The following is a 23,289-nucleotide window of genomic DNA, read 5'->3' as shown; positions in this document are numbered from 1 at the left end:
GGTAATGCACTTTGCAGGCTGGAGAACTGCAGCTTCCAACCGCCATAAGACATTCGTACGGTATTTTCGAATGCGGCTGGAAATGGTATTTTCCAGCTGGATCTGTTTACTTGTTCGAATTTGCCATACAAATTTTCGATAAAGGATCGGGAAAAGTTTGGAGGAAAATCGTTGCAGCCTATCTCTACTCTGTAGAAAATTGATAGACCATCGTTTTCTGTAAAATTCTACCAGTATCGGTAGAATTAAAATAAGTCATTCTTGAATTATCTACATGTATTTTAGAGTCTCCTAAGCGCATCTTTTGTTTCTCGTAGAACTATTTTAAACGAGAATAAATGTAGGAACGTTTAGATAATAAATTTATCTATGTTTTATTAACCAATCGTAATTAATCCATAGAAATTGTTACGAACAATCTAATTAGGTGAGTACTATGCGATAAAATTTCTTTTCCTATGCTCGAACTTTCTAAATAAAAATTACAGTTCCAATCGCGATACGAATTTTCTCCGAAATATTTTTAATAGATCTTAAAAGGAAACAATAGGATATTAGATTAAAGTATTTTAAACGGAGCTGCTGTAAATATCTTGAAAAACAATTCGCGTAGAATATATAGCGCGTTACACATTTTTTTTTATTATTTTTTATCACTCATAAACTTTCGATGGCTTTCGGCATTCCTTACAAACATCGTATACCTATCTATAGATACAGCGGCGGATAAAAGGAAGTTTTAAAGCAAACGAATTTTGTACTAAAAATGAAAAAATCAAGGTAGCTTTCGTACTAGAAATTTCTTCCATTTTGATAACGGTCGTCTATCCTACGCTGCATAAAGTACTGCGTTTCATTCGTCGCTCTTATCAAACACGCAAAATTATGGCGTCAGTCTACGCTTCTTATCTTAGAAATCATCTTTTGTACATCACCGTACGCATTATTTGTGCATCTATACGCCAGCGATAATATGCAACGTATATTTTTCTGTAATCATTTCATAAAGTCGATGCAGGCTTGTGTCATTGATATTACGAGGAGCTCTTGCTATAACTGTCATCCATTTACTTAATATTTATCGTTAAAATAATTGTTGTGGAAAGTGAGGCTCTGCCGATCAACCGACTTCATTACAGATCCATGGCAGACGTCTATTGGCGGAACTGCTTATGGTGGGGCAATGGCAATGCACATTTACGCATGCCGTACGCCGAGTCTTGCATCGTGCATCGCATATTTGACGCCGTGTGGGAGAGACACTGCACGATGGTGGGATACCACATGCGGCGTTAACTGGCAGAGGGGTAATGCATTTTACCAACGGTGCAGCCAGAACTGCAACCGACATTGATACGCCATTCGCTTGCATACCAACGCCGAAACTTTGAATCGTTTTCGACGACGTATCCGGCTATATTTCCGGGAACCACACGATTTTCGAGATATCGTTTCTTACGACACCAAAAGAAGATTTCCGATCTCCGAACGTAACGAACTTTTGAGAATATCCACCAAAATTGAAGAGATACGCGAAAGGAAATTCAGGTTTCTTCATTCTGTCTAACGTCGTCTTCCTCTCGTCACAATTCTGTTTACCTCTTGTTACGAAATATCGTACATTTTCAAAAAAAAAAAGAAGTTGTTAGTCGGAAATTTGTTTTTACAAAACCGAGAGTTTTAACGATGAAACGTAATTTTGATTGGAAAAATCGGACGATCGTAGCGTGGAAAAATATTTGTCAGTCGCTATATCCGTGTGAAAATGTATAGGAATAATCGTAATTGAACGGAAGCTAAGAGCTCGAAAACTATCGTATCCCACGGGTTTTTCCACGAGCATCGTAACAGAAAATGCGGTATCGAGAGATGTATGACATGTTGGACATTGCGTTGCGTTCGCTGGTCCTATTTTTTTCTTTTTTTTTTTTATTTGCGTTTAATTTACAATCAATTCTTCTTAGAGAATTTTAAGTAAATTTATCTGGCGTGGTATTATGACATGATTAATAAATGTTCATAGTTTGTTTGATTCTATTTGAATCTAGTGGTCGTATTAAACTAGCTGGTCCTATTAAAATTAAATTCAGCATCGTGCATATCGCGATTAAGAGAAATACTAGATAGAAAAGAAAAATTTCTCTCGTTCAGTCCCAGTGCGAAAGTGAAAAAGAATTTCGATCGAAGTTCCGCCTCTCGAATAATTTATTTGGAACGATCGTACGTTTGATCTATAGCCTACTACGTATTAGCGTTTCTTCGATATTCCAACCATACTGTGAAACATAGATGAAAAAAGGACGTTAGTTGCTCCTTAGGTCGTATTTGCCATTGTTTAAGTGACAAACTTGTAGAAAAGAAGTTGTCCTCTTTAATGGGAGGAAAGAAAGAATAAGAATAAGAAGATAAATTGCTGCGGCTTAAGATCCTGGAGAAACAAAGGCTGGGATAACGGTGAAAGTAAAAGTTGTCTTTCTGGAGGCAGCAGCCTGGCTCATTGGAGCATGCGTGGCTGGGGCCGCATCAGGAACACGCCGGTCCTGGAAATGGCCTGGGATGTATCTCGTCTTTTCGTCCTCGTGCACGCCGTAAACCTGGAAAAGGAAAGTTGTTCCGGGTATCATCTGCCTTGGAGGCCCTTGCGGCCGATCAGGGTCGCGTCGATGGTTAGACGCGGTAAGGGCTGCTAGCACCGTAAAACTTTCAGGAGGGTGAACTGGGAAAGCGTCGAAGGGGCGTCGAGATATCGGGCGTAAAAATAGAAAGGGACGAAGGTATACCTAGTAGACGGAAGCGGATAGATAGAGGGGAAAGCTGATTGCGAATGGAGAAGGACACAGCGCGAAGGGGAATGATGGCGGGAGCTGAGAGTCAGCGGGATGGAAGGAGAAAGATAAAGAGAAAGTACGTGACAGGGAGGAGAAGGTAAATAGGGGCGAGAAGGAAAACGCACGAGGGTTGATAAGAGAAGGAAGATCGTGCAGAGAGAAAGAAAAGGGTAAACGTAGGGTCGCGGCGTAGGGAGGGAAGCGGAAAGTTAAGGGAGAAGGTTAGTGGACGGGAGGCATAGGCCTTCCTGCAGGCAGGGGTGAGTCACCCTGTATTAACGAGCGGCTACGCCCATTCAAAAGATGGCTGTTTCCCGATTGACCAATTAGATTTCGCGATGTGGCCCGTGTCGAAAAAGCGCGGCAAACGTGACCCTCTTGGCCACCCTGTGGCGCGAGGCCTCCGCTGGAGGGATGCTTTTATTTATGTGTCCTTTCTCCCTTCTTTCCCTTCGCAACGCTGGGGAAAAAAGTGTTTCCCACCCCGCCGCACCGACCCCTCAGCGCTCTAACAATTTCTCCCCCTTTCTTTTTGCTCCACGAAAATTCAACGCGGAAAATGATAATCCGCTTCCGGTAGCGCGCATCTTGCGCAGCCAGCTTTCACCATCTCCTGCTCGCAAGCATTTTGCGCGAGACTATCTTAGCCGTCAGATTCCCACGCTTTTTATTTAATTCTCTATATCGGTTGTATAATCGATTCGATAATCGTGATCGATGGAAATTTGTAAGACCGCTCAGAAAATATGGCCACTCTTTTTTTTACACATCTAGCGAACGTTTGTTTTCCCTAACGAAAGATGGAACAACTTGGAACAGACGGTAATTTTTCATTGGAAAAATATAATAGAGCTAGGATCTCTCGGTCCTTTCGTTATTTTCGTTTTTACTCGTTGCCGCTGAGACGAGATAGAAAATTAGAAGTAATTATTATTGACAGTCGAGACGCGGAAAATTTTATAAAACTTTAATTTCAGTAAATCGAGACACGATCTCCGATGAACTAGTGTTTATTGGAGAATATTTGTATTAATTGGTATTAGTATTAATTTATGGATTTATTAAAGTCTTTGCCGCTTGATGAATATTGTACAAGTAGAGAAAAATAATAAACGTTTCACGATATCAGTCGTTCAACGGTAAAGTTTTATTCGGCATTCCAGCACTTTTAATTTCTCTAGCGCAATCTTTTAACGCATTCCGATATACCGTTGACTACGATAAAAATGCAAATATTATCATAGTCGATAAAACTTTGTAGAAATTAGTATTTACGATTTGTTTCATAAAATTACCACTTTATACGTTTTCTGTGCTTTCAACGTGAGAAGGAAATTTGTCGTCGATATCGCGTCGATTCGCGTCACGAAAACTTTTTCAACGTTTTTCATAAAACTTCCACACGTTAGCAGTAAAATATAGCAGAAACGACAATGTTCTATAAAAGCAACGCGTTTAAAAATATTATCTCTAACGACATATATGTTTAAACGATGTTTTCTAACTATCGTTTCTTATGTGAGTTATGTGGGTGCAAAGAAAAACGATCTAACATAAATATAAAATACACGAAACAATTTTAACGTTAAAATGTAATTCGTATCTATCGTTCGACCGAAGAAACGCACAAGCTCGTGTTCTTCTCGAATTTTACACCGCTGAAAATTTTCTACCATTTTGCCTTTGACCACTTACTTCGTGGAAGATTCTATCTTCCAAATCTTTACGAAATAAGAGAAAATTCCAATTTCTAACGAATAGCAGATATCGATCAACGATATTTCGCAACGCGACGATTGCTTATCGAGTAGTTTGACGACTTGCAAATGGAAGGAAGAAGGATTATTTACTTGAACAAGAGTTTTTCACGATAATTCTTATAGAGCAGCAGACCACAGCTAGGCGAGCTAATCCTACGCCTATGGATTCCTAGAAGCCGGCATGTTCAGGGCTCATTGGGCGTGTATAGACGCTTGTGCGTCGACCTAACAGCACTCTAGGGTGGTGTCGTAGATATACGTTGGCCTGGTACAGAATTTTTAAACCTTCGGCAGGCAAGCGAGGAATTTTTTGACCAAAGTTTGCTTTGTGCCGGGAAATCTGACTTGAAAATCTCCCGTACTTGAAACGTTCGTTTCTACCTACAAAACTACAGTTCCATCTCTTCACCCACATCAAACCGTTGACAACGTACAATTTTACGTTTGCCATATACAACGATGGAAGGAATTTTGAAGTAAATCTACCATATCTCCGATCTGTTTGTCGTTTGGACGATCTTGCAGCATAGATCGATTTAATTGAAACTGGCATTTCGTTGTATCGAAAGATATTAGCGCGTTTCGTTGCTTTTCCGAGCTTCGTCGTGCCAGGTTAAGAGTAAATGGGATCTAAGTTATTTTTAATACCGTGTTACAGCGGAACAGCGTGTTCGATAGTTTCTGAAACTTCGAATCGAATTTCTCTTCCGGCACGAAATAAAAAGGTCGAAAAATATAGGAAGGTTCTACTTGGAAGTGCGGGACGTTTGAAACTAAAAATAAAACATCGTACTTTCGTTCGATATTTATTACCTAGCTTGATTTACCGAGCAGACAGTACGTAGAAACGGCCTAAGTGTTATTCATCGCTCGAAATGGTTCGACATGTTAGTTTCCACCCGGAAGTAGCCTTCATAGGCGACGAAGAATTTTTTTACTCGTCGTATTGGTAAAGGGGTTGAATGGACGTGCGAAGCAAAGCTGAATGGCTAACGAGATCTTCTCTCGTTTCATAGGCATTAGGTACTTGCACGTGTATACCACCATTCATACGATGGAAACGCTCCAATACACGCATCTTTCCGCTTCATCCAGGAGCGTATCGACGCATGCCCGTTCGATTTTCCACGAGACGCGAACCACCAGTCAAATTTTTCCTTCCATCTTCCACGAATCTTCCCGAAATCCTTCAACGATCAAAAACGCGACAACGCGTATGACACGGCGTCGGGCAACTTGGAAAATTCTGTTCGTTCAGCTACGAAGTTTTCGTGATCATTTTTGTATTTCGGTAGAGGCATACGTACGTGTACGCAGGGAAAATCGATTTCGACGGCTATCCTCCCGTTAAGTAACGCACAGAGGCATCCGCACTGCCAACTCTCGAAACGCGTGGCTCGCGAGCACGCACGTGTGTATTTTTGAGGGAAGCAGAGGGAGGACGTTGCAGTCCCTTCGTATAATTAGCGTACGGCCCTGGATACACACTTAGACAGACATATCGCAGGTAAAAAGCACGACGGAGGATGGAACAGAGAAGGTTGCACGTGCTTCGTTCACCGGTCGAGGTTGGTACACGGCTTCGCAAGGACAGCGGCCCGGTTTTCACTGGCCGCGCGCATAGACGCGCACAGAGCGAGAGAGCGAGAGAGAGGGAGAGAGAGACAATCGACGTTCAAAGAGCGGTCGCCATTTGCAATCGAAAACAAAAAAAAAAGAAAGAAAAAAGAAAAAAATAGAGAAAAAAAAAGGAGAGAAATAGAGAAGGAACGGGGAACAAACGGATTCGACCAGGGGGCGATTGCCGGCTCTCTCGGGGTCGTTACCCCCTTTCGGATTTGGGTCACTGCTCCGAGGGAGTTTTGATTCGCCATCGATGAGAAAATTTATTTCACCGTACCAATAGAGAAGCTTGTTTCGTCCAACTTCCCCGTATACGTGGTCCCGTGAGAAAAAAAATATTGAAAAGCGACGATGCTCGGTCGATGCTGTCCCGTGAGAACATCGAAATAATAATTAATTACGACCGCACGTGTCCTTCGAAAATGATATATCGATACGATTTTCTAGCTATTGCACGCAGGTCGCCGTAACGTTATTTTATTTAAGACAGATTATTAGGCGATTTCGTTCGAAGGAAACGTTTAATCGACTAAAAATTCGAAGAAACGCGAGGTGTACGCACGCTTTTAAACGTATAGGAATTTGTAGTAAGAAATGACGTGAAAATACTTGGACGTATCGACGTTCTTGATTTCCATGGCGTCGTGCCTCCTGGAAAACTCATGGAACGCATTAGGGCTTTTCGGGGTTCGTTCCCCTCTTTTCTCGTTCCTCGTGTTCTCAATATCGACCTCGCTTATATTTTCTCGACCCAATGCGAAGGGTCGTTGGCCCCCCCTCCTTTTCGCTCCCGGAAATCGTGGCTCATGTCTCTCAAAAGCGGCCTCGAACAATGGATTTTATTTCCATTGCAGTTCGTGACCTTCTTCGTCTACTTTTAGCAGAAAACTTTTCCACTCGTATTCCGTATATTTTTTACGAAATTTGCATATTTCTATGAAACGTCTTCTGACACGGTAACACGTTATCATTTTACGAAGAAAAAATAAGTACAGATCCGATATCTAATATTATCTACATCGCGTTTCCATTGTAATGACCGCCAGCGAAATACAAGCGAGGATCGTATTTGCATCTATAATCTATAGAATCTATATAATCTGTAGAAAACCGTAATATCAGTGATACTAACGTTCTTACGATGTTTCGGTTTATCATCTTCGATAGAATCGAAACAACATTTCAGGCAGCATTTTTACATTTACAAGTCGCATAATTTCTTCTTAACGAGAAGGAAACGTAACGTTTAATCGCAAAAGGCTCTGCAACTGCGAACATTCTTGCGCGGTATTACACAAATATTTAACAAGTGAAATAAATTGCATTCAGACGGTACTTGTTACGATATCGTTATAACTTACTTTCCATTTGTTTTGGAAAATTTATCGCGTTAAAGAAAAGTGTGTCCCACCTGGAAAGAAAAATTACGCAGTTTCACGCGGCAGATGCTCTTTCGTCGATATTTCACGTGAAATTCTACGCCCAGAGAATTTTTTCATTCGAACTGCTGTCGTCAAAAAACATCGTGTAATTATTCGGAACCTTGACGACTCTCGCAATGAAATTACGAGAACGATTTACGAACGACGTTCGGCGAACCAAGGTTCGATACGTTGTTTTTTCTTCAACGATTTCTCTCAACGAGCTTGTCGAAAAATAAGTGATACGATCGGCAAAAATTCCAGCAAAGTTTCGCCGAAAAGGGATCAAGAGGGTCTTCTACGATTTTCTTATGTGTCTTGTACAATCGGTTGCCAGTGGCAACGCCTCGAGTTACCTCTATAGGTTCGGACCAATTTTTACGCGTTTGCTTCGTCAAAGCGCTAAAGAAAGACCGATCCGAGAGTAAGGACGAAAACGTAGACGTTGTGGGTTAGACTTAAAAGCGAAAGAACGACCCTTCTACCGATAGAAGCGAGCCTGACAGTTTTCACCTGCGAAAAGGAGAGAAGAAGGAAATTACGCGACGTGAAATCTGATGAGAACGTACACAGTGGAAAAGGAGGAAGTGCGTGTTCGTTTGATGTAACATTCTTTTAACGTTTCTCGTCTCTTCTTGTAGCTTCTTCCTGTAAATTGCCATCGAAAGTGCAAATGGACGAAAGCTAGAGGAATGTTTTTTTACGCCTAACGTGTTTCATTGGAATTGAATATCGGAAATTCGATACCTATCTATTTGAAAATGTTAGAAAATAGATGTGTACACGTCTGTATTGTACGAGCGAGGAATAAAAGAGGGGAAGACAAAAGGAAAACGCCATGAGACCAAGCGCATCGCCTATGTGTTGAATGAACGAATGTGCAATAAATCAAATTCATTTCTGTTTGAGACGTACGAGAGAATAGAACGCTGTTCGTTAATACTCCAAGTTATTATGTTACATATAAAATAGTCGTTCTGCTCTATATAAATTTTGTATTTAATAAAACGTTACATATTGGGTTGGCAACTAAGTGATTTTGTCATTAGGTGGTTAACGACAAAATGCCAATTCAATAGTATTACTTTAACAGGAAAGTAGCGATATTTTTTTTTTTTTAAAGAAGCAAAGAATTACAGACAGTTTCTCAGTTTCTCGTAGATCGTATCGTGCACGAAAGCGAACGCTTCGTTGTCGTACGACAATTTTCAATTATTAGGAACTTTCTATCGTATCGCGCGTACAGTCCGCGAAATTTCCACGAAGCCCTCGATATCTTTTGATAAAATCTTACGATTGCTCCGTTCCAGTGACAATTTTTTTTGTAAAATCTGAAATAAAGCCGAATAAAATGGAAATGAACGACAATTTCTTCGCTGTTTCCATATCGATAGCTCGAGTAGCTGGCATTTTTTTCGATTTACGCGAGAAAAACCACTTGCCATTGACAAAATTAAATTTTGCAACAAATTTTTTGTCAAGTTTTCTTATCAATAGACGTCCACGCTTCGTTTACCGCGTTCGATAGTTCGCTAATTTAATTTTATTGCCCACAAACGACGTAAACTTTTTCATTCATTTTCCATGGAATTCGAATCTGGCAAACAAGCTGGCCATGTTAAAACATTGCAATTATTTTGGCGCAACCACAGTTTTTCGTGTCTGGACGTGTGAACCGAAGCGTTTTCGCGTTGATAAATAAAATTATTATCTTCGACTCCTCTGTTAACGATGTCAACACCATTTTTACACATACGTTTCTCTTCTAGTTTTTCCAAAATAATATATATAGGTTCAACTGTAAGATCTTACCAAAAATAGAGAAATGCCTGCAGAAAAGCCTGTAAGTGCAAAGAAACAAGCTTTTCAGGAGGAAAAGGAACCTCGTGCATCAGTATGGTCGAAACTCGTGAAAAAGTAAAACGCGTCTATAGAAAATCCTGTGCCGCTTCTCCCGTTACGAAGAAAACTCCATCCTTCGTTCGTTTAGACAGACGACATAGATACAAGCCGAGAAATAATTAACTAATTTTTTTCTAAAGAGGCGATGTTACCATTTTCTGCAATTGTTAATAACTATTTATAAAGGGAAGTGTCATTTTAATATTATACCGCAACATTATGTACAATAATACATTTACCAATAAAAAAACCGACGTTTTTTTTATTTTTCTACTTACAGCGTATCCTACAAATACTCTTCGAACGTTTATAGCGACTTTATTGAAATTTCGAGCACCGTACAGCAACGATGAAATTTTGTATTTCGGACCATCTGCAACGGATTAATAAATAAACGGTATACATTTTTTCAAAGATTTTACTACACGGAATCTTTGCCTTTACGATGATCGCGCGGACCATGCGACCTAAAGAATTTTCAGCGAACAATCGTTAGAATGTTACTTAAACGAGTCTTAATAACCGAACACTACGAACCCTTAGTTAACCTTCGTTGTGGATCGGAATCATGTTTTTTCCTCCGGCCCAAGTGTCACACTCTCTTTGGAATGTTTTACTAAATCGAGTAGAACGCCCGACAATTGTTCGTACGTCGTTCGTTTCATCTTTGTTCTCGCGTGATTGTTTTTCTACGATAGCGCAAACGCCATAAATTTTCTCACGATTAAATTCATGAGAAAAAATTAAATCGGATATCCGACAGGCGCGCCGTCTGGTGGGAAAAACATTCCGCGATATTTGCAGGTAATTTAGTGGGAAAAATTCAAAAGAGATTAATCGCGTGGCAAAAGAAAATGGCGGTAAGGAAAGCGCGATTCGCGAACTTCGCGAACTGCAGATGGCGCCACTGAATGGGACGAGAAAATACGAATAACGAAATTTGCAATTGCACGTTTCGCACGAATACTCGACAAATATACCGATATATAGCAGGTTTCATGGCGCGTATTTAATTTTACGTCGTATACGGACGAAAAAACCGATGCAATTTTTTTTCGATTAATGCAATTTTTCGTACGACGATATACAATTTTAATTATATAAGGTTTACTTCTAGCAGCTATTTGTCGATCTTATTTTTGTAAATTGTCCTTTAGGTTTCTAACCGTATTATATTTACGATGTTACGCGTTAAACTCGCTTATCGTGTTATATTATCGTACTTGTATTATAAATTTTCCACGACTAGTCTGGAACGAAGAAAAGATTCATCGAAAATTTTGCTCGATAGATCCAGTTACAATTTCGTTCGAGATAAAGCAAGATTATAACGTTACCGATAAGAAAACACTGTAAAAGTGGGTGATAATAGTAAATCGAATCTTCGTATTACGTAAGCGACCTGCTACAAAATATTCGTATAATAGCGAAGAATAGTTAGATAAGCGTGTCTGAAAATAGGAAGATAAATATTTCGTCAGAAACCGGATCGTTTATTTCGTGATTTCGTTACAAACCATATTCTTTCCTTTTCTATTCGTAATTCCTTTAAAAAACCGCAATTTTTTTTTTCTATAATACTAGAAACAGACTAGGACGACGATCTGTAACAATTAAACGCATATTTTTCTAAAATACCACAAATTTTGTATCCACTGGTATTTCGTTTCATAGAAGACCCGGAAGACGTCGAATGCGTCGATGGTTGAATCGAAATTCGAACAGACACAATCGCAAAGTTACGCGTGAAAAGTTGAAAAATAATATAAACGTGGAGCGCGAAAAACGAGAGAAGACGACGATGAAGCTTTGAATTTCTTTCTGACCGATCGAAATTTATTTACGAAAGTTTTATCGTACGCTTCGGTCGAAGATTCTGCTAAACAAGATGGTGCATCGTTAAACGAAATATTACGATTTGTAACGATGATTTGTAAACGTAGAAAACGACTGGTGACACAGGCGCGACGATCGTAGTTTGGACTTGGAATCGGCGTTGAACGCAGTTTCGCTGTTCTCGCAAATTTCGATAACGAATAGAATTAATCGAACGTTAGGAAAGATATCGTGGAAAATGTTCTGGAAAGCCGAGAATTTTCTTCGTGTCCCTTTGGTCCTTTGATTTACAAAATGGCGCGGCTTTGCCTGGGCGGCATTATGGTTTCCCCATCCTATAGGGTGAAACTCCATTCCACAAAGCTACCCTTCACGTGGGGTGAACTCTCGATCCCTCGCATACTGAATTCGAAACTAACGCAAGGGAGGGGATAAAGGGAGAAAGGGTGTCCAAAAGGCACTCCCGGGAAATTCCCGGAAAATGGTGTCGGTGCAGCTGGGTTCGCTGGTAGCGCCATCTCAGAATCGTCGTTCATAGTCGTTTAATGAAAATGGACATTGGGTGTTGGTAATGTAGGTTTCCTATTTCGAGGACGTAAATCCCGTATTTGGTCAATAACCGAACGCTGCCTCTTAGTTCACGAGGTTACATTGGTGATCGTCGAAATTTTCTTTTTTCTTTCATTTGGATGAGTTTTACGATCAATTCTCATTGAGAATTATAAGTAAATTTTTCTGGCGTGGTACTATGTCGTGTTTAATAAGTGTTTTTGATTCTAATTGAATCTATTGCTTAAATCTAAAGGGTAATGTCCTTCTAACCTTTTTTTTTTTTTTTTTTTTTTACGTGGGGAAATCCTCATGGACACTCGGCGCTGCGTAACAACGACCGAGTAGTGTCGGACTCTTACCGACTAAAACCCCACGGTGGTCGTCCCGACGTTCAGGAGTGCACCCGGTATCTCTTGCGAATTACTACCTGGGTGCAACCTCGTCGTCTATCTCCCTGCCATTGTTGTTGTCTAGGGAGGCGTCCCGGCTAATGTCCTTCTAACCTGCGGATCTGATCCGACGTGTTAAGAAATTGAATAACTAGTGGGTTTTCGTGGTTGTTAACTCTTATGTTATATCTGTTACAGAATTTGGATATTTCTTTTTTGACTGTTGGTATCTCGAGGTCGCCATGTAATGCTTCGTTGGTAACATACCAAGGTGTATCTATTAGAGTTTTCGATTGGAATCGTTAAAGAATTTCTATGTTGGAATTACTCGCTCTTCCCCATAGACGATGGTCGAAGTGGAAACTAAATTTGACCAGAAAATTAGAAACAAAACATGGGTGCGAAATACGAACGAAATAATTTCTTTTACATTTTCTCATTGAAACAACGTTTTTTTTTTTTTTTTTTCAAATAAACGTCTATTCTTAATCGTTTATACGTACATGCGTCTACTTTTACGTTGGAATTTTTCTTCTGCAAGTACGATAATAATTCTACTTGTAGCCAAGCGTGTTTCTTTGTTTCGACGTAGTATCGACGGACGATACGTTATCTTCCTTCGAATCCTCCGATTCTTCTTGCGGCGTTATCAACCTGCCCATCATAGCGGCCGAGTAATTTCCCCTTCCTGGATCGCCGAAAACGATTCGATCGTTGAGAATCCATAAACTGTAACGGATCTCGGAAAGAAGTTCGAAGCCCACGCTGCGCGCCCATGCTTGACTCGCACCGCACGTGAAAAGGCCACCGATCGCTCGTATTCTCAAAGACACCGCAACTTGCACGCAAGCGTTCAGCAACGCGATCTCCACGCCTTTCTCTCGATAAGACGGATGTACACAGAGAACGTATACGCAGTAATACTCCTGCTGTCCGAACGTTTCGTGCGCGTTCGTTTGCTTGATCAACGTATTCAGCAGATGCATGATCTTGCGCAGACTCTCTCCTTGCAGGATCTACTCGATGGAAACGCATCCGCGTTAGAATTCCTACACTAAAATTTCTTTTTCGAATGTATGAAAATCTGCGAGTTTTGCGAAATTTCTTTCGTCTTTTCAACAATTTGCTCAGCTACGCGTTGCGTTTCATCGCGACAATCTCCGCTCGTTAATCGCGGCGTGGCACTCGTTAAAAACGCGTTAAGTAAGAGGATTCGTTCTCGAGGTTTTTGCCCTGTCGAAGCTTGGCTGGAAGGCTATCGCCAACGCGTCCGCCTTTCGCGACGCGAATCGCGATCGTACCTGCACACGATGGTAAGTGTCGGTTTTCTCAGGGTCGCTGTTAATTCGCGCGACAACCGCTCCAACCACACGACCAGATTTCATACTGGTAGCGATCAGGCTTGTCGTGTCCTTCATCCACGTTCTTACGAGCTCCAGGTAACCGTTCACCGACGTTTCATCTCGGAGCAACGAGGACGACTTGCACATAGGCTCGTCGCGAAAGAAGTGGCGCTGTGGAAATCAGACGACGCTACAACCTCTCGGACTAGACACTTACATTACTAACCGGATACGAAGGTGGTAAAAAAGGTTGCGCGACAAGTCTGCACGGCGTCGTACGCCGCATGATTTCGTTTCGTAGCTAAACTTTGATCAGACGCAAAGCTTCGTCGTACTGCGACTCCCTCAAGTCCAATATTCTACATTCGGCCGACGAATGCCATTCGAGAGGAGCTTTCATCCGAGTCTCCACTCCCAACGCGAATTCGTCTTTTTCCTCGATCACGTCCATTTCCATAGGTTTCCATAGGATATCACGCAGATTCGGTATACGACGAGTCCTACGGTTCGCTTAAACTCGCATTTTGTAGAAAAAAGAAAGAAAAATCGTATAACGCGTTAATAGAGAAATTCCGAATGTGTCTACGAACGAACACGTCGAGCCGAGGCTTCGATAAGAGAACAACTTCAAAGTTGAGAATCGTCGGGAAGTTTGAAAGCAGCGTTAGGCGAAATTCGTGCGTGTGAAACGGTTGAAAATTTCCAATTGAAATTCGTTTATCAGAGATATCAGAGGAACCGAGAAATATACGAAATATCAAGCGCGTTAAAGCTTCCTCCGGATAGTTTCTTTCGGTTTGTCGTAATATGCTTGCCAAAAGACAAAGTACGAAAGACGATTCGATCGAGTCTCACAGGCGGAGCTCGATCAAGGAAAGCGATTTCTTTTCGCTGAATCTTCGTATCCTGGCGATCAGAAAGTTGCAAGAGAAGGACGATCTGTACACAGCGGACGCGTCTATGGTGTGGCAGAGACTATCGGCGGGCTATCGGATCGTTGACCTTCGGTTAAACAGATTCATGCAAGCGCTCAACTTTGTACTAGTACATCGCCGCCGCAAGTACAGTTTATTACGCTTAAAACATATCCGTAAATTTCGAAGCAAATCTCTACTCGATCGCCGCAATTATCCTACGCGTCATACGCTCGTTCTTTTAAATGGAAATAATTTCCTTTTCCCCTGTGCACCTTGAAACACCGATATTTCAATGAAACTGCATGAATATGGCGAATGCCTCGGATTAGACCGAATCAGATTAGAATTACGCGTGTTTCAGAGCTATTTCTGTCGAACGGAACCGCTGTGTAAGGCCGTCGGTTTGTCCGACGACGCCGTCTCCATGAAAATGTTCATGAACGAGGTGTTCAAGCAAATGGAAAGTATGATTAGCTTCTGTGCAGTTAAAGAGGGAACCAACGATCTCGTAGGTGTACTCGTCGCCTCGATGTTCGAAAAATCTCAATGGTACATTAAGAAGGAACTATACAGCATCGTGAAACATGTCTTAGTAAGCATAGAAATAGTCGAAAAACGATTAACCGTAATTAACATCGCGTTTCAGCAAACCTACGAATATCGTCGTTCGAGCTTACCAAAGGATCGATGGGTTCGATCTCGGTTTAAACAGCGATTTAACCAATTTACCGATTTAACATTTAACTGTTAGATTTACCATGTTTTTGTTTTCGTAGAAAACGTAGCGATAAATAGTTTTCCGTTTGTAGCTAGGAGAGACGTTGCGTCAGGTAATGACGTTGAAAGGCTACGTCACTGCCAAGGCTCGGACGCACGAACTAATGAACGTGGGCGGGCTCGTATGGATCGACATCCTCTGTGTAAAACCCGAGCATCAGAATAATGGCATCGGCACCGCGTTGCTACGTTCTTTAATGGCTCGAACGAGTTACTTCGCGACCGCTTGCGCCGGACAATTCACCTCCGGAGCTGCCCAAACCATCGGTACGTTTCGTTTCGTCTGCCGTTTCGCGACCACGACCAAGCGGTTCGCGTCGTCTTTCGGATAATGCGTCAACGCGATCCGATACTTTCAGCCAGGAGGTTAAATTTCCAAACGCTCTATGAAATACCGTACGAACATTTGCACAAGGAGAATAGCAAATTCAAAGTTTTCGAACACTGTCATCCGGAAAATTATTCTATAGCTTGTATGGGCGTTCGAATGTCACGACCAAAGTTGCAATTACCAATGGCGCCTAGTCCCGTGTACGAGGAGAAACGAGCAAACGATCGTGCCAAGGCCAACAAGAAGCGAAAGAAAACGAAAAGGAAAGAGTAGGACATATACCGCTACACGTCCAGTGTGTTTTTCCTTCGAACGATCCACGTTTCTAACTCTCGCCGTTTACTTTTCTCGTTGCTTTGCTCCGCTGAAAATCTTCTTACTCGAACGCGATTATACTTATCTTCTAAAATGGAAAACACTGGTCTGCGGATAGAACGTCGACGGACGAAACGTCGTAGCGGAGATGCAACGTACTTGCAGAGCTACGTATTAAAAAAGTGTATAGCGATAGCAATCCGAAATCTTTTTACGATCATGTACGTATACTTTTTTGTTTAACCATGAATATTAAAAACATATATTTTACGTAAAATCGTTCGTTGTATGCCGAAACAAGATCGTTCCTCATGATACCGTGTCAACCTTCGACAATTTTGCGTGACTATGCAAGCACGATCGTACAATACGATCGCGCTCGTGATTTTTGAAAGTAGTTGAGAACGGAGATACGATCTACTGTCGTACTGCATCCGTTGGGCATCCAAATGTACGATTCTGCACGACTGGCACGAATTTTTTACAATTCGTCTTTCCATTGACGCTGGGTGTCAAAATCCTCTCGTACCGGTAAATTTTCCCAGAAGTCTAATCTCTCCTGCAGAAGATTCTCCGACATCCGAATGTCGTCTTGTCCTATGTGAAGATACTCGAGATTCTGCGTTCTAACCGGTTTCCATTTGATTGGTATCTGCTCCGACACTTCCGGCGTAGGATTACTACAATATTAATTAATTTCTCAGCGTTCGATATCGTCGCATCTTCGAAATAACGATCTAACAGATAACCGACAAATTATTTCTATCGTGCGATCGTATCGGAAATACTTACCCGGAGTTTGCAAAGTTGTACCAAAGGCTCGTGAGAACGTCCACCATCTTGAGGTCCTTCTCGCTCAGCGGTATATCCTTGAATAATTGTTCTCCGACAGGAAACAGGTACTGAAGCTCGTCCGCGTGCGATACTCCGTAATTATTGTTAATATCGCCAAATATCCTGCTGAACGACGCGCTTCCTCTGTACGACATATAGTAATAATACACGGGAGAAGACTGCTTCTCCAGATAGCTGCGCACAGAAGTGCGAGCCGCGTGAGTGAACCATGCGTCGCTGAACATCTGCAAAATATTCGAACGATTACGACGAGCGAGAACAACTTATCGCTTGCCCCGAAATTAATCGTAGGAAATTACAAACGTATCGATCGAAAGATTCGCTAAATCTCTACTTTGATTCGAACAAAGATCGTAGCTGGCACGTTATCCAGTGGCTTTCGTTGCGGCGATAAAAAATTCGCTGCAACGTGGCTGTATGCGTCGATGATTTCGAAGCAGCGAATTTATTAAAAGATGAGCTATTTGCCAAAGCTGATGGAAAAGTAACAACTTCGATAGAGTCGGCGAATAACGTTAAATAACATCGGTCGCCGCATTCTGAACAACTTTTTGAACTTTGTGCAAAGTTGAAGATTCGATGTTGCAATTATTTCGTCTGTGTGCGTGCGCGTGTGTCAAAATCGTAGATGCATCCATGCACTCGTATCGTTATCGGCAGTTGTTTACGCGAGTCACTACCTACTTTTTCGCATTTAAAATTCAGTGACTGGAATTTTTATCGTCATTTTTCATAATTTCTACAAAATGTAGCTGTAAATACAGATGCAAAAATTTAAAAAATATTGTCAAAATTCATGAGTGCACAACACGTTGACAGCTTCGCACGGTCACTACGATATCCAACGTGTTCGTTCTCGTGTAACTTTGAAAGTAAAATCGACCACTCGTTATACGCGTAGAAAAAAATTGTTCAGAACGACAACGTATTTGTTCGACAACTTCGTCGCAAATTCTACTTTATCCGAATGCGTAAGTTTCGCGGCGAACTCACGTTGATCAGCTGGAATCGCGTGGAATTGTCAATGGCAGCCTGATCGAAATAGAACTTGCGGATTTTGGCGCTCACGCGTTTCTGTTCGTCTTTACGACATGTTTCGTCGATCACTAACGTTATCGGAGCGAAATCCAAGAAATACTTGTTCAGCTTCTTAATCAATTCTCCGTTGTTTCGTCCGTAGAATCCTAATGAAAAAAAAAAAGAAAAAAGAAAAAGAAAACAAGCAATTATATCGGTCGTAAAGTTTCACGAATGGAGATAACGTTAAGAATCTAACGTGAAACGAGAGAAAACGAGTCGTGCGCTTAGCCTGAAAATACCTGGTACTACGAGCGATCCTTCCTCGGACATAATTCCTGTCATCCACGGAATGTCTGATATGCGGCCATTCTTCGACATACCTACAGGATCTTCCGTTAGGAAAGCTCCAGGGTGAACAGGTTCGATCACAGGTCTGAAGGCTATCACCGGACAGTAACCAAATTCCTAACAGAGAAATAGAAACAGTCGATTTTCACAACGTCCGTATATCGATTCACACTCGTGAACGTTATTCGAGTATACGAGGTTTCCAAAATCTTCTTATAATGTTATTCTAGATTTTACGATACGGATGCTGTACATAAATTTTCTTACATCCTCGCTTTCACCGTTCTCCATATACGCCACGGTAACTCGAGCGAAGCTGTAGAAACGCTGCCTATCCTTTGATTTCGATGATTTTTGGGTACATCGTAGAATATTTTGAATTTTCTCTTCTACATTTTCTTATACGCAACCGATGGACTCGTTTGGTTTGCGAGATACGCGCGAAAACCTTGCGGCACTATGCGTTGAATTTCACTTATATTGGATTGGCAACTAAGCGATTGCGGATTTTGTCATTAGGTAGTATGGACAAAATGTGCAATCGCTTAGTTGCCAACTCGATAGATGCGAGCATGCGTGGGTATTGGCTGCCGGTCGTTTATCTTCCGTTTACGAGCATCGTTTGCGCGAAATAATAACGAATTAATCATAAAAATAACAGAAATATAATAGAACGATCGGTTGATACTATTTTACGAAATAGAGCGATCGCTGTTATTTCGCACAAGTCCGGATCGAAAAATCTGAAAAATCGATGATATTCGCTTTCGTTCGTGTTACGAGTTGCGACACGCGTTTGTCGCGTACGCACGCTGCGCACAGGGTCTTTAAGCTCGGCCACGGCTCTCGTTTATAAACGGAGAAGATAAGCGGCCGGTGTCGTAAAAGTACGCTGTGTGATATCTCCGTCATCGTGATTTTTTTCAATTATTTTTTTCTAGATTTTCTAATTTTAAAATCTGTATGTAGTGTATCTATCTTTACGAAATCCGTGAAATCGACGGGCTAACTGATTTCACAAGCAAACTGTTTTTCAAAGACAGTGTACAAAGGTTTCAGTTATTATAAACATTTTCCATTATCGTCTCCGTTTATTGCAATTGCAAAAAGATCGTATGCGGAAAATGCACGAACAAAATTCAGTATATTTGTAAAAAATGTGCTCAATAAACGTACAACGTATTCAAAAGTCAAGGAAAATGGAACGTTCGTACGAGTTCATCGAAATTTCAAGCAAAGTTCAAGCGTTAAAATCTCTGAGAAACTCGAGGTAGAGTTTCCTTTAGACGTTTCCACAAGGTAGAAACTTCCTTCTCTCTTTCGAGAAGGTAGAACAACGCACTGCATTTGTCGCTTCATTTCGCATCGACTTTCTCTTCCTGTCGTGTCACAGCGCGTTTCCTTATTCTCCGATTTATATTTTATATTTTTATATTTTTGCGATCGACATTTTTCCGCTACCTTTCGTATTTACTTAACCCGAATAAACATACCGACTAAGAATTTACATCGGACATTGATTTTTCTCGCTATTCTGAAACGTAGACGCGAGCGGTTACTTTTCAAATGCAAGAACTGGTTTTCCAGAAGTTAGAACTGTCACGTTAAATATTTAACATGTGCGAACGACATATATATGTTTCTTTTCTATCTTGCAACGTATTTCTCAATTTCCTGACGTAACCAGTTTTCGTCGTGTTGCTCGATCGACTGATTTACATCGATAACGAGGAAAACAAATTTCAAATGGAAAAATTCGTTCGAGATTTGCAGACATAAACGCAACTGTATCGAGAAGATTGATTTGCGGCGCATAAACATCTAGCTGGAAGTACAGTAACGCGACGTATCGTATCACAAAGGTGCCGGTATACGCTATGAAATCACACGGTTGCCTTTTTACCTTTAACGAGCTGCAAATATTAATTACGTGAACAACGTAAACTTATATAATAGGAGTCAATCTACATGTTTCCCTTTGTATAGAATTTTAAACGCTCAGCGTTGCGTTCCAGTGTTTAGACTTCTCGTGGGATGGTCTCGTTAATCGTAGAAAAGAAGTGATTGGTCACGAAACGTAATCTATAATTTATGAAATTATATATCAGATGTATTTCTCTTTCTCGCTTTCTTCGTCTTATGCTCGATATTCGTACCGAATCGGTCTACGTTGGTATTTCGTCGAAAACCTTGACTCGAAAGATCGTCCAAGTAATCTCCATCATATTAAATGACTTTTAGTTTTACCATTTTCTCGAAAGTCGATATAAGATCGTAATCATTTATATATCTCACTTTTGTATAATTAGGCATAATTATAATTTTATGATTCTACGTTGCTATGGAACCATATAATCAAGGATATATCTTGTTTTACAGGTTTTACACGTGTGAAATTGATTAACATCGTCGTACAACTTTTCTTTCTCTCCTCCTAGGAAATCTCCTAGCGAGGAACAAGATAATTTCACTTACTTGAAAGGATCGATCGGTTGCGATAAGTTCAATGGCATCTTTCGTACGCAGACATTCGACGAGCTGCTTCGAGTTTTCCGAAGGGCAAGACAGAAGTTCGGCCACCTTCGTGGCCTTCTTTCTCGCAGAACCGGGTTTTGCCAGGGCCCAACGGCAGTCGCTGGTACCGCTTTGCGAGATCGCACGATGGAAAAGTCCTGTTTTGTACAAATGTTATATATATGTTTTGTGCAAGTATCGATAATGCCTTTTACGAACGAACGAAATTACATAATTTTCATCGTTAACCGAGAACGTGACGTTGAATGAATAATAGGATTACTTTACAGCGTGTAAATAATCAGGTATCTTTTTCTATCGATTTGCTGTCCTTGAGCATTGTTCTTAGCCTATCTGTTTTTCCCTATAAAGTAATTTCATATTCAAGACGAGTGCTTGTCTGGGAATTTTGACTTTTAATTATGCACTATCGTCGCTACTTTTCTTATGAAACTTCGCCTTCGATACTTGTTCAAACCAGAGATTACGAAACGCGAAGGCATTCAGAACTAGGAATGCGTTACTTCTTTTCAGCTTGTCGTACATCATTCGTTATGCAATTTCGGAATTTGTCGTGAATTTTACTACTGTCGCGTGATAATGCTACGTTTCAAACGTTTGTTACTTCTACGTCGTCTAATTTGAAACTCGCGATAGGATACGGTAGTATCTCGCACTTGCAGTTCTTCTTTTCTTACCAGTTTCATCCGTATATTTTACAGTTTATCGAAGGTCGATATAATCTTTCTGAGGATTAAAATGTACGTAACCGCTAAATCGGCTAAAAAGCGAACGTATCGAATTCGAAATGTACCCGTACTCAGCGAGGCGGAACGAAAGATATGGACTCACCTTTGGACAAATCGCTCATCATGTGATAATGGGCACTTGCGCCACCCGCGCTTTCCCCGAAAATGGTCACGCGATTTGGATCGCCACCGAAGGCGGCTATATTCTCGTGTACCCAACGAATGGACATTGCCTGATCCTTTAATCCATTATTTCCAGGACATACTAGATCCTCCGTGCTCAAGAATCCTATTGGCCCGAGCCTATCGTAGATTTTCATAAATTTAACGAACGTTAATAAACACGTTGGCATCGTTCGACATCGATAAATCGAGTCACCTGTAGTTTACGGTGACGAGAATCACATCGTGATCCAATAAGAATTTAGGATGATAATAGTCGGAATGACCGGCGCCACAGACCCATCCGCCACCATGCAGCCAAATCATAACCGGATATCCTCCCTTTAATTTGTCTTCCGCAGTGGGTACTTTCGGCGTGTAGACATTCAGATAAAGACAATCCTCGTCACCGACGATCTGATCGTCGTAGGTGAAGATATTTCTTTGAATACATATATTGGCGTCGTCTTTAGCCGATCGTATTCCATCCCAGGCAGCTGCCGGTTTCGGCGTCTACAAACCAAACAAACAAACGCACGTTGTCGTTAAACTACTCCTAGCTGTTATAATTATCCTTCTTTACTACAAGAGATCAAACAATTCTCATCTTATCGAGCTTTATTATCATCGACAATGTCTATTAATAATTTAACGGTAGCATATCTACGCGTATAACAATGGAAGTTTTTTTTTAAATAAATTATGACATAAAGATTACTTCTTTTAGACGTGACGCAAATATGTGAATTTGATCTGCATGAATAAATACTGAACCAAGGCTCTAAAAGTTAGTAAAAACTAACGGAAATTATTTATTTAAATTCAATGCCTACTTAAATGTATAATTACAAGGTTAGAAATATAAATTAAAATAAATTTGTAGTTTATAGATAACAAAAAAAAAAAAAAAAAAAAAAAAAACAAAAGAAAAACTATTCGTTCGATATCTTTGCTCGACACGTTACAATCGAATGTCGAGAATTCTTCGATTTTCCGTTGACTCTGGCGAGCAGAATTCTCGTATTATTATTTATTCCAGACATATTTCGTCGAATTATATTATCCAGGAAAATATCATGGTATTAGGAAATCCTTTATATAATTCGATTCCACGTGCGACTACATGTGCCGGGAAAATCTTTTCTCAAGTTTACGATTAATTTGTGGATTCGCGTTAAGAGGTAAAGCAAAAGACGCTAAAACGCATACCACGATTTTCTACGATATGCGGTTCTTCCAATTAAAAAACCGTAATAATCGCCGAACTAAATTCGCTAACAAGACTCTTAAATAAGGTTCAAGATCAAGATTCAAGATTTTCGTGAGAAAATCTAACGGAAAGTTTCGCCTTTAGAGATATCGCACTTACCTCAAATCTGAGTTCTTTAACAGGTGGAAGCGCATACGGTATGCCCCGAAATCCGGCGAATTCCCTGCCCTTCCTTGTTCTCATAAACAGACCCGACAACGTGCCATTCTTTACTTTTACCACCGGTGCGTTGGCTGCGATAAACTCGACCAAGCAAACGCACACGAAACAGAATTTCAACAGGTTTCCCAGATATCTCGTCATGTCAAAATTGACCGAAAGAATCCTGCGGACACCGTGCGCGCTACTGCTTTTGTATCGAAGTCTTGCTATCAAAA

The 23,289-nt window shown here is 40.9% G+C and overlaps 3 protein-coding genes across 3 annotated transcripts in view; all 3 read right to left on the bottom strand.

Annotated features, from left to right (window-relative positions):
• Window positions 1-23,289, bottom strand: part of LOC139995838 (chromobox protein homolog 5) — a 193,930-nt gene that overhangs the window by 129,970 nt on the left and 40,671 nt on the right. The window lies entirely within an intron of this gene.
• LOC139995839 (uncharacterized) lies at window positions 12,789-15,221 on the bottom strand. The gene is made up of 3 exons (XM_072019702.1): window positions 13,962-15,221; window positions 13,613-13,825; window positions 12,789-13,327 (listed from the first exon to the last, which is right to left on the bottom strand). Exons 1-3 carry the CDS (start codon window positions 14,109-14,111, stop codon window positions 12,866-12,868), a joined length of 825 nt encoding a protein of 274 aa, XP_071875803.1. The 5' UTR covers window positions 14,112-15,221; the 3' UTR covers window positions 12,789-12,865.
• LOC139995832 (carboxylic ester hydrolase) lies at window positions 16,203-23,280 on the bottom strand. Its single transcript, XM_072019686.1, has 8 exons — window positions 23,012-23,280; window positions 21,860-22,155; window positions 21,584-21,783; window positions 20,693-20,889; window positions 18,169-18,334; window positions 17,843-18,033; window positions 16,787-17,073; window positions 16,203-16,674 (listed from the first exon to the last, which is right to left on the bottom strand). Exons 1-8 carry the CDS (start codon window positions 23,213-23,215, stop codon window positions 16,476-16,478), a joined length of 1,740 nt encoding a protein of 579 aa, XP_071875787.1. The 5' UTR covers window positions 23,216-23,280; the 3' UTR covers window positions 16,203-16,475.

The sequence above is a fragment of the Bombus fervidus genome, chromosome 16 (genome assembly GCF_041682495.2).
Source record: "Bombus fervidus isolate BK054 chromosome 16, iyBomFerv1, whole genome shotgun sequence".
Taxonomy (NCBI): Eukaryota; Metazoa; Arthropoda; class Insecta; order Hymenoptera; family Apidae; genus Bombus; species Bombus fervidus.
Note: the sequence above shows the minus strand (reverse complement) of the source record. Positions and strands in the feature narration are given on the sequence as shown.